At 35.0% G+C, this 11,821-nt stretch overlaps 1 protein-coding gene across 1 annotated transcript; it reads left to right on the plus strand.

Annotated features, from left to right (window-relative positions):
• The first annotated feature begins 6,956 nt into the window (after positions 1-6,956).
• LOC127791039 (potassium transporter 5-like) lies at positions 6,957-11,613 on the plus strand. The gene is made up of 7 exons (XM_052320770.1): positions 6,957-7,536; positions 7,920-8,171; positions 8,526-8,576; positions 9,443-9,703; positions 9,831-9,998; positions 10,102-10,356; positions 10,469-11,613. Exons 1-7 carry the CDS (start codon positions 7,092-7,094, stop codon positions 11,401-11,403), a joined length of 2,367 nt encoding a protein of 788 aa, XP_052176730.1. The 5' UTR covers positions 6,957-7,091; the 3' UTR covers positions 11,404-11,613.
• The last annotated feature ends 208 nt before the right edge of the window (positions 11,614-11,821 follow it).

An 11,821-nucleotide genomic window follows, 5' to 3' on the forward strand; every position in this document is an offset into this window, starting at 1 on the left:
TTTTTTTTTTAATTATTTAATTTAAAAATTTTATTCAAAAGAAATGGTATGATAATACTTCTTCTGAGTCTCAACTACATAATAAATATTACCTCAACTACATGATAACTGTTGTATTTATTTATTTACATATAGACTAATTAAAAGTTCAATAATCAACCCACCCAATTTACACAAAATATTAAAAACTATCAAGTTTTAAGAAAAGAAAGAAAATCACTGATGGCGATTTGGTTACCAAAGCCTTCTTCAGCTGAATGAATTTGTCATGAAATGAAAGTCATTTAGTGGAGATTAAAGGATGCTTCGGCAGCTGGAGGAGCCTGGACTACTGGAGTTGATGAATATAATATCCATACATATATACATGGCCCCCCAATAATTAATAATTAGTTAAACTTATTATTTATATATGCGTAAAAATGATATTAATGCAGCAGCAAGGCAATTACCAATTAATTAATAGACCTTTGAATTTGCAGACATATACCAATTGTTTTTATCTCCAATTTATTTCCATTAGAGAACATGCATGCTTGTGACAAGACGTACTCGTGCAGCTATATATATATGTTGAATTTCCTAATAAATAAATATATGAGGCTGCCCAGTTGATGGTTGGTTTATGTAAAATTATAATTATAATTATCATTGGGCAAGCATATGTGATATAACTTCCGAATATTCTCTAAGAAGACGGACTACACTAGGGAATTCTACAAAATTTAATTTAATTTAATTTAAAACACAACAACGTTATTAATTGATTACAAATTAATTAATTTTTTTTTTTAATTTCACTAAGCTGGCGGTATATCCGCACATCACAATTACAAATTAATTAATAATCCTTAGATTTGGAAGACCCATAAGAAAGTTAAAATTACAAATTAATTTTTATAATAAAAGATGTTGTTTTCACATAGAAAAAGATGTATAAAGGCATGTTGTTTTTTATGGATTAAATACTCCATTATTGATGGGAATATATAGCCCAATTATGTATTTTTAGTAATTAAATACAGTACCAGATCGTTACTTTTAACTTCGCCTTCTTTGACTTTTTGCTTAAGTCTTCTTTGTATTCTGTTAGTGGGCCTTTATTTATTTATTTAGAATTGGCTGGCACTTCACGCTTGGCTTGACTTGAGCACGGGGAAGAAGAAAGATTAGTGTCCCCCCGGCCCCTCCCCCCCAACTCTTTTGACTTTCCTCCCAAAGAGTGGCCTCGCCCACACCTCTCCTGTGTCCCTCCCAGCCCCCCTGCCTTACAACTTTTTTTATATGCCACATATAGTTGATACATATTATAAATTTTTACACGTATCTTGTAGTGATATAAGGAGGAAGGAAGAAGGAAGAAGGAGGGGGCTTGCTGTGCTGGCGGCGAGGAGGAAGGAGGGGGTTTGATGTGCTCTAGTGGCAAAAAGTTGTCAGTAAGGAGAAAGGAGAAAGAAGGTTCTGAGGTTGTGCTTGAAGGAGGAAAAAGAACGGGTCATCTTGTGGTTTGCTCGAAAAAGGGAATTTTGGCACTTCTTGTGATAAAACTTGATTATTGTCGGAATTAATTAAAATGACGATATTAACAGTTAAAATATCGCGCAAATTTACTTCAATAAGATAAATATTCGGACAATGTAAAATTGCTCGAAGATGAAATAGGCAAAAAGGATAGAGTGACTCCGCTTAGAACAAGTATGGATTGATTTATTATTTTAATTGAACCAAAAGGAAACAAACATATGGGCACTCTTTCCCCAAACCAACAACTCATAATCCAAAGTAGACATTAGATGTTTATAATTATGTTTCTGCTTTTCATGCAATACAAAATATTGTTAGTAGATATATTTATCTTTCTCACTAATCATTATTGATATATAGTCTATGCATGCAATCATACACTATTATTTAATTAAATTTTTCAAATTTGAATCATAATTCATAAATTATATATATTAATAAATAAATAAATAAAATGAATGTGGAATTTCTATCATAAATCAAAATTGTTTTATTTTTATGTAATTTAGTTAAACACCCATAATATTATATATATATATATATTATTTAAAAAAAGGAGTTAAAATATGATGATAGAATCAGAGTGAGGCTTAATTAAGTTAAGTAGGAAAGCACATAGACGAATGATGTTTAATTTAGTCTTGGCAGATGCCAACTCCCCCAGTGAGAGTGAGAGAGATGATCAGTCATGGCAATAGCTTTTTAGAAAAAAAATACTAAATTAAAATATAATATTAAACATCCATCCATCCATCCATGTCAATTGTCAAAATCATTATCTTCGCTTTCCATTGGATTCATTTCATTGCATATAGATTTTGACAAATCAATCCATAATGCAACTTTTATTTCTAATTTATAATTATAATCTATTAGATGTATTGAATAAAATACTATTTTTTTTCTCAGTAAAAATTGCATTGTAGCATGGGATAAATTCAATAAAAAATTATAATAATTCACAAATAATGCAAAAAGTTAGAAGACAAACACGAGATAACTTTCTCCTCTCTTTTATTTCTTTTGCCCACCTCGTTTTTTTTATGAGTGATTGGCATTATTTAATTTAAAAATTTTACTTAGAAAAAGTGATATTAATAAGGAAAATATCCTCGAGCACATAATTATTCCAATACCCCCACAAATCAACCAATGACACTAAGAACATGTATCTAACAAAGAACCAAGCTAAAGTCATCACTTTAGCCCATATTCAAAATAGATGTGTGACAAATCCGTCTCAACAAATCAGCTAGTAATTTTAGTCTTTGCTTAACAAGGATTTTTCAGATTCCTTGGCCTCAGCCATCACTTCGAAGGTCATGAGGGTAGGGATTATTCCAAACCCCTCGAAAATCAATCACTATATCTATTCCACCAAAATCATGGCTCCACAAGAGAGATGAAATCCTTATCCTGAAAGTTCGGAAGGACAAGTCTTATCTTGACAAGAGTGGGGGGAATCATCTTATAAATTCAAATGACCAAGACAAGTAAAAGACAAGTCTTATCTTGAGAGGAGTGGGGGGAATCATCTTATAAATTCAAATGACCAAGACAAGTAAAAGATATCTTTTTTCTCAAGCATCTACTAAGTACTCTAGTTTTAATAACCTTGTGAACTGACTTAAACGTTGGAGTGTTCACGAGAGAGCGAGTCCCCGACTCTATTTGCAGGTACCTAGTCTACGACAAAAAAATGTAATTAGCTCCGCATCATCGGGTCTCAACTACACGATAAACACTTCTAATTTTTTTAGGATTTTCATTTTCTTTGTAGTTAAAGTTGTATAAGTTAGAAAACATGACTGCTGTTGTATTTATTTATTTACATATAGACTAATTAAAAGTTCAATAATCAACCCACCCAATTTACACAAAAATATCAATTACTATCAAGTTTTTAAAAAAGAAAATCACTGATAGCGATTTGATTACCAAAGCCTTCTTCAGCTGAATGAATTTGTCATGAAACGAAAATCATGCATTTAGTGGAGAATGCTTCGGCAGCTGGAGGAGCCTGGACTACTGGAGTTGATGAATATAATATCCATACATATATACATGGCCCCCGGCCCATAATTAATAATTAGTTAAACTTATTATTTATATATGCGTAAAAATGATATTAATGCAGCAGCAAGGCAATTACCAATTAATTAATAGACCTTTGAATTTGCAGACATATACCAATTGTTTTTATCTCCAATTTAATTATTTCCATTATAGAGAACAAGCATTCTTGTGACAAGATGTACTCGTGCAGCGCTATATATGTTGAATTTCCTAATAAATAAATATATGATGCTGCCCAGTTGATGGTTGGTTTATGTAAAATTATACTTATAATTATCTTTGGGCAAGCATATGTGATATAACTTCCGAATATTCCCTAAGAAGGCGGACTACACTAGACATTAATCCTACAAATTTTAATTTAATTTAAAACACAATAACATTAACTATTAATTGATTACTGCGACTGCCATCGGATTAATCCGTCCTTAAACCCACCAACTCCTCCTCAGGTTAATTTGGAAGACCCATAAAGACAGTTAAAATAATTACAAATTAATTTTTATAATAAAAAAATGTTGTTATCACGTAGAAAAAGATATGTATAAAGGCACATTGTTTTTATGGATTAAATACCCTATTATTGATGGGAATATATAGCCCAATTATGTATTTTTAGTAATTAATTAAATATACACCACCAGATCGTTACTTTTAACTTCGTCTTCTTTGACCTTTTGTTTTAGTATTCTTTGTATTCTGGCACGTTCGGCTTGGCTTGAGCACGGGGAAGAAGAAAGATTAGTGTCCCCCAGCCAACTCTTTTGACTTTCCTCCCAAAGAGTGGGCACGCCAACGCCACACCTCTCCTGTGTCCCTCCCAGCCCTGCCTTACAACTTTTTTTTTAATTATATGCGACATATAGTTGATATATATATACTATAAATTTTGACACGTATCTTCCATTGATTATTAGAGAGTACGTACGAGTCTATTAATTTTTAGTTTGTTTATTTAGTGTGCGATATTTTAAGGGGCTCAAGAATTATTAAGTTATTTGGAAAGAGCCTCAAATTAAGGTGGAATTTTTTTGTGAACGGTCTTTTCATTATTTGTCACGGTGTTATTTTGGGCAAATGAATGAATGAATAATGTCATAATAATTCAAAGTCTAGTAAAATATATTTAGTCTTATGAATGACGCATGATTAATATACTGACAAAAAAGATTAAAGCAAACTTGACTCGTGGATTTTAATATAATAAATATGTTGAAATTAAGACTTACTTCTTGGGTGAATTTAAAAAAATGTTAATGTTTATTAATTATGTGTACCTCGTAAAACTATGTTTTTTTTTTGTAAATTTGAAAAATAATAATTGTGAATTATTAATTTATTATTGATTAAAATAAAATAAAATAAATAAATACACTGCGAAAACTCTATGACAGCGCACTTAAACTGAGATGGGTTCACCTCAAATTATTGATCATAATTTCCCACTTAATTACCTTTGTATTATTGTTCTAAGTCAAGCAGCAATTTTTTTTTTTTAGTTTAATTTTTACTTTTCTAGCAAATTAAATCATTATAAATTCAGATCAAATTACAATTTGATGGAAGCAAACACCAAATTGGAACGCTGCCGCTGGTGATGGAGATGGAGATGCTCTCTCCCGTTCCCATGTCTATTCCCACATTTTAATTTTAAGTCCAACCCACATCATGCATGTTTCAATATTGCTTTTTCATCCCCAATGCCCAATGCGTCACTCCTAAAGTACTTGACGTTTCATCACCAAAATACCCGCAAAAATCATTCACTCCTAATTGTGTTTAAAAATATTGTTTTTTTTATATAAAAATTGTTTAATAATCAACCATCCACGTAATTTTATTATATACATTTTTAATTTTTATCTAATACAATTCGAGAAATCCAAGTTGAATCTTAATTTCATTATTATTATTATTATTATTATTATTATTATTATTATTATAGGTCAATATGGATAATTTTTTAAGGTAAAAAATAAACCCCCCATCGTAGATTTGAAATTTTTTTAAACTATTTGATGATGTCTTTAAGTTATTACAAATTAAAAAAAATAAATAAATTTAATAAAAATGAAATGTGACACATGTCATGCTCCTGCAACGGCCTATGCTTTTTGTCAACAAGATTCATCGTATGGGCCCTCGAGTTGAGTTGAGAACTTAACAAAAATTAATTAATACTAGGCTTCCAGTTGTCTAGGAAAGGGTATTTTTGACAATTCCAATGTGACTTCAAGTTTTCCGAGGTCAAACCAACGTACACATGTCACGAGAGGGGGACTTCCATTCCATTCCATTCCATCCCCACCCAAAGCTGTGCACCCAAGTCACACGTGACTGCTGACTAAATAGCACGTGATCACACACTTTCTTCTATCTTCTTCGCCTCGATCTCTCTCCCCCTTGTTCATCGTAAACCACCAGCCACCCATGTCAGTAAGTAAAGTTATCTCCCTGTCTCTTTCTATGATGATGTGATCATCTAAGTTTATCTAGGTTCTGTGAATTCAAATAAATCAAATCAAATTGAACCCACCCTCTCAACTCATGAAGTTTGTACGAACTCATATTTGAATTCGATTCGATAGAAATTCCACCGAAAAGTAAGAATAAAAGACCCTAGCTTGTTCGCAGAAGGATCACACTTATTAATACTACTGTTTGTTTGATATTATTATTGATACATTTTTTGGGCACGCCAGCCAGTTTTCTATTTTTTTTTTTAAAAATATCTTTTGATAATAAAAAGTTAATGTACTCTTAGAAGCACAACTACGACTTTTAAATATGCAAGTTAAAGATATTTTTTAACAATAGAAATGTACTATTTGGACATTTAAGTTTGATAATTTTTACTAACACCCTACATTGATATTGTTATTTTATACATATAAAATATATAATAACATGTATTTAATGGACTCATATTTATTTTTATATATAATGATAAATAAACTCTCTTCATAATTATATATATTAATTTTCATAGTATCTATTTAATATCCTACTTAATTTTTAATCATTTTTACATATTTACGTCCTGACAATAAAATATTATCACTATTTATTATTTATTCTTAATATTAATAAATACAGCACTACACTTAGTTACCAAAAGCTACTTTTCTAAAACATCAGAATACAACAATATCAAATAAACCCTAAAATGTTATTACTTTTATAACTATTTTCTCTTTTTATAATTATCTCAATTTACAAAATAATTATATAATATCTTGTGGATTTTCATAATTTATAATTAATTAAGGCGGCAATTTAACCGACACAATGGGCCGCCCTCTGGCTGGCTTTTAACCCTCACAACTCTATATATATACTCCCCGGCTATTTATGCTTCGTTCCTCCCCTCCCTAGTACTGCCTCCCTCCCTCTCTCTCTCTCTCTCTCTCTGAGGGGCGAATTCTTGGGTTTCATCATCTTCTGGTTGTATGTAAATTTAACACTCCATTAATCTTTGCTCAGCGTCAAGAATGTCAAGTAACAATGATGGAATAGCAGATCATACGACCGAAGTTTGGGAGGAGGAAAAGGAGGATGAGGTTGCCGATCAAGATCAGCATGAACAACAAGAGAAGCAGCTGAAGGGCCGAAAGGTTTCATGGCAGAAGCTGAGGAGATACGACTCCTTGGACATCGAATCCCGCAAGGTTCCCGCCGACTGGCACGGCGGCCATGGCTCCTCGAAAGGGACGGCGAAATGGTCGGTGTTATTGCAGCTGGCGTTCCAGAGCATCGGCATCGTCTACGGCGACATCGGCACGTCGCCGCTCTACGTCTACGCCTCCACCTTCACCGACGGCATCCACCATAACGACGACATTCTCGGCGTCCTCTCCCTCATCTTCTACACCATCACCTTGATTACTCTCATCAAGTACGTCTTCATCGTCCTTCGAGCCAACGACAACGGGGATGGTACGTATGTAAGATTAATTCATTTGATCTTCTTAATTTATATATATAATATAAATTATATTCTCATTTCTTGTATCTGGAAATTGGCATAATTAATTATTTTGTTAAGATATATAAATCTAAGAATCAAGCAAGAATTAATATAATAATAATAATAATACGGCAAAAGTGTATGGATAAAAAATGTATCTATTATATTGATGTCATTAATTGTACAAGGCTGTATATATATACAGATGGGAAGAAAAGTTGACTAAAACTGTTAAATCCCTGATTTGGAGGAACGAAATATTTCATAATCCAACAAATACCAATAACAATACTAATTAATTACTATTTATATGTATTGACAATTTTACACGAATATGAATCAATTGTTTCAGGCGGAACGTTTGCACTGTACTCACTGATATGCAGATACGCGAAGGTGGGTCTGATTCCGAGCCAAGAGGCGGAAGACCGGGATGTTTCAACTTATCAGCTGGAGCTGCCGAGCAGTCGCGGCCTCCGGCTGGCGTCAAAGCTGAAGTCGAAGCTGGAGAACAGCCGGTTCGCCAAGTTCTTCCTGCTCTTCGCCACCATGCTTGGCACTTCCATGGTCATAGGCGACGGTGTCCTCACTCCTTGCATCTCAGGTTCACTTTCTTGCTTCTTTCCTTTGGAATATCAGGTAGTCAATAAGCCAGGACACGCAACCCAGTATTGCTTGCGAAATTGATATTATATATCTCTTGTTAGGTTGCAGTATTATTAACCTTTTAAACTCAAATATATTCTAATTCTAGCACAACATACGATTTCCCTTAATTATTACAGTGGGTTTTTTCTAATTCATTCCACATGACTTATTGCTGAACAAAAATAAAATATTAGTTTTGTCTCTTACCCTTTAATTTGTTTTAAAAATAAAAAAAAAAATATACGCACAGGGGCTTGACTTAATTAGGACAGACAAATGGTGACATTTCTATATTCCAACTTGTCTGCAGTTTTATCAGCTGTGGGTGGAATCAAGGAAGCCACTTCCGCCATGACCGAAGGTACACTTAATTACACCTCCTACTCGCTCTTCTTTTCTAAAATAATTATTTACTTTTTTTTTTTTTTTAGCACATTGAACCTATTCTTGTTTCTTCCAGGAAATTATTATTGAGCTTCCCACCTCCACCCACTGTACTCTATACATAAATAAATTAATTTATATATAAAGGTTCTTGGAATTTCTGTATTGTCCTTGACATTTGACCTCAAGCAAGGGTATTCCTGTACTTGGGATGCCATCCCTTGCGGGGGGATATTCCTGTACATTGATATACGTTACGAGATTGCATACAGCCAATTATTTGTTTATTTTAATAAATATGGCAGCAGAATCTGTTGGTTTTTTTCTTCCCTTCCCTTAGTCAATTACTCGATCAGAACAAGGTAGGAGCCTGACCCAATTCTTAATATTTCTTTAAAAATAAAATATACAAATACTAGTAAAAGGGACAGCCTTAATAGTTGATGTTTCTCGTTTTGGGCCTTGGGTTGGTTCCATCGGTTGGCCTTAATTGTCACTAAGTAATTTAGTATATAGTTGATGTTTTTCCTTTTGGGCTTTTTTGGGTTGGTTCCATCGGTTAGCCTTAATTGTCACTAAATAATATAATATATAGTTGATGTTTCTCCTTTTGGGCTTTGGGTTGGTTCCATCGGTTAGCCTTAATTGTCACTAAATAATATAATATATTGTTGATGTTTCTCCTTTTGGGCTTTGGGTTGGTTCCCATCGGTTAAACTGTGTAAATTATTGGGCCTTGATTGATTGGAGGCCCAAATCTCTCTCTCTCTCTCTCTCTCTCACTGAGGCTATGTTCCGGTTGAAAGTAATGATTTTGGAATATAATGATTTTGGGTATTGCAGATCGGATTGTTTGGACGTCAGTGGCCATCTTAATCGGGCTGTTCATGGTCCAAAGATTCGGAACTGACAAAGTGGGCTACAGCTTTGCTCCTATAATCTGTGTTTGGTTCCTGTTCATCGCTGGCATTGGCGTCTACAATTTCTTCCATCATGACCCCTCAGTAGTTAAAGCCTTAAATCCAATGTACATCTTCGATTATTTCCAACGAAACAAGAAACGAGCTTGGATCTCACTCGGAGGCGTTGTCCTCGCCATAACAGGTCAATTAACCAATTAATTCTCTTCCTTTCTTTCTGGACATTAAATTAATTCATTTGATTAATTAAGGCAGTAATAACTAATATATTAATTGTCAAAATGCTGTTCGTTTGGATGATTATAAAACAGGAACTGAAGCATTATTCGCCGACGTCGGCCACTTCAACGTCCGGTCAATTCAAATAAGCATGTGCAGCGTGACTTATCCGGCGCTGATATTGGCCTACACCGGACAAGCCTCTTTCCTTCGCAAGCACCACGGCGACGTTGCCGACACATTCTTCAAGTCCACTCCAGGTATTAAACCTTCGTTTTTTTATATGATATATGATATTGATGAACTCAAAACTTGAGACCTGAAAGCCAGTGAGAAGTGAAATGTTGCTGTAATTAATGGCAGATCGTATGTATTGGCCAATGTTCGTGGTGGCTGTTTCGGCGGCAATCATAGCGAGCCAAGCCATGATTTCTGGGACATTCTCCATCATCCAGCAGTCTCTCTCGCTCGGCTGCTTCCCTCGCGTCAAGATCGTCCATACTTCAGCCAAGTATGAAGGCCAAGTCTACATCCCCGAGATCAATTACCTTCTCATGCTCGCTTGTGTTGCCGTCACTGCCGGCTTCAGAACCACTGCCAAGATTGGAAATGCATATGGTAATTAATTTTAATTAATAATACTGCTACATATATATATATATATACATTTAAATAATTCGTTGTCATATTATTTTTATGTTCTTATTTGGTATGTATGGTTTGTATGCAGGTATTGCTGTCGTGTTTGTGATGACGCTGACATCGTCTTTCTTGGTTCTGATCATGATCATGATATGGAAAACTCACATTGCTCTTGTAATCTTGTACGTTCTTGTTATCGGCTCGGTTGAGTTGATCTACTTGAGCTCAGTCCTCTATAAATTTGATCAAGGAGGGTATCTTCCATTGGCCTTCGCCCTGGTTCTAATGGCGGTAATGTACATATGGAATTATGTGTATCGAAAGAAATACTACTATGAGCTCGAGCACAAGATCTCTCCAGAGGAGGTGAAGCAGATCGCCAATGACATCAACTTGAGCCGAATTCCTGGCCTCGCCGTGTTCTACTCGGAGCTCGTCCACGGGATTCCCCCCATCTTCAAGCATTATCTCAGCAACGTGCCGGCGCTGCATTCTGTGCTTGTCTTCGTGTCTTTTAAATCATTGCCGACGAGCAAGGTTCCACCGGAGGAACGGTTCCTCTTTCGTCGCGTGGCGCCGAGGGAGCTGAACGTGTTTCGTTGCGTGGTGAGGTATGGGTACACCGACATGCGGAGCGAGCAGGACCAACCCTTCGAGAGAACGCTGGTGGAGAGGCTCAAGGAGTTCATTCGTGAGGATTGCAAGTTCTCCACCACGATAGTTCAGAATAACCACAATGATTATGAACAGATGGAAACCAGGCAACCCAACGGCGAGAGCAACGGAAACCACAGTTACGAGGCGGAGATTGAGGTTGAGGTCGTGGAGAAGGCATGGCTAGATGGGGTGGTTCACTTGGTAGGGGAGAGCGAGGTGGTTGCCGGAAAAGGGGTTGGATTGGGGAACAGGGTTTTGATAGATTACGGATACAGGTTCTTGAGGCGGAATCTAAGGCAGACTGATAAGGTATTTGATATTCCTCACAAGCGATTGCTCAAGGTGGGGATGACTTATGAGCTTTGAGGCGATAGCCAGTATGATAAATAATTGTAGATTTTGGATTATTTTCCTGTAATTTTGCTGCATTTTTAAGGGGAAAAAATGGCTGAGTGCATTTTGTTCCTCCTCTTCTGAAATATATGTATACTTAAGAGTTACATACAACACACACCTTTAAGTTATAATTAATGAAATACAAAAGGGTAAGTGCCAAGCAAAAATGCAACATTTCTTATTTCTTTTTTAAGATAAATATTTTTTTAAAAACACAACACACGCCTTGAGTAAAGATCTCTACATGCTTAATGACAGTACTTATAGACCATTGGGGGAGTCTTGGAGGAATCTATAATCAGACTACTAGAGTTAAAGGAATCTGATTTATCATGCATTGTATGTATGCCCAAATTACACATTTCCTAGCTATTAATGCACCATCAAC

Source organism: Diospyros lotus, chromosome 1 (assembly GCF_014633365.1).
Source record: "Diospyros lotus cultivar Yz01 chromosome 1, ASM1463336v1, whole genome shotgun sequence".
In the NCBI taxonomy this organism is placed as follows: Eukaryota; Viridiplantae; Streptophyta; class Magnoliopsida; order Ericales; family Ebenaceae; genus Diospyros; species Diospyros lotus.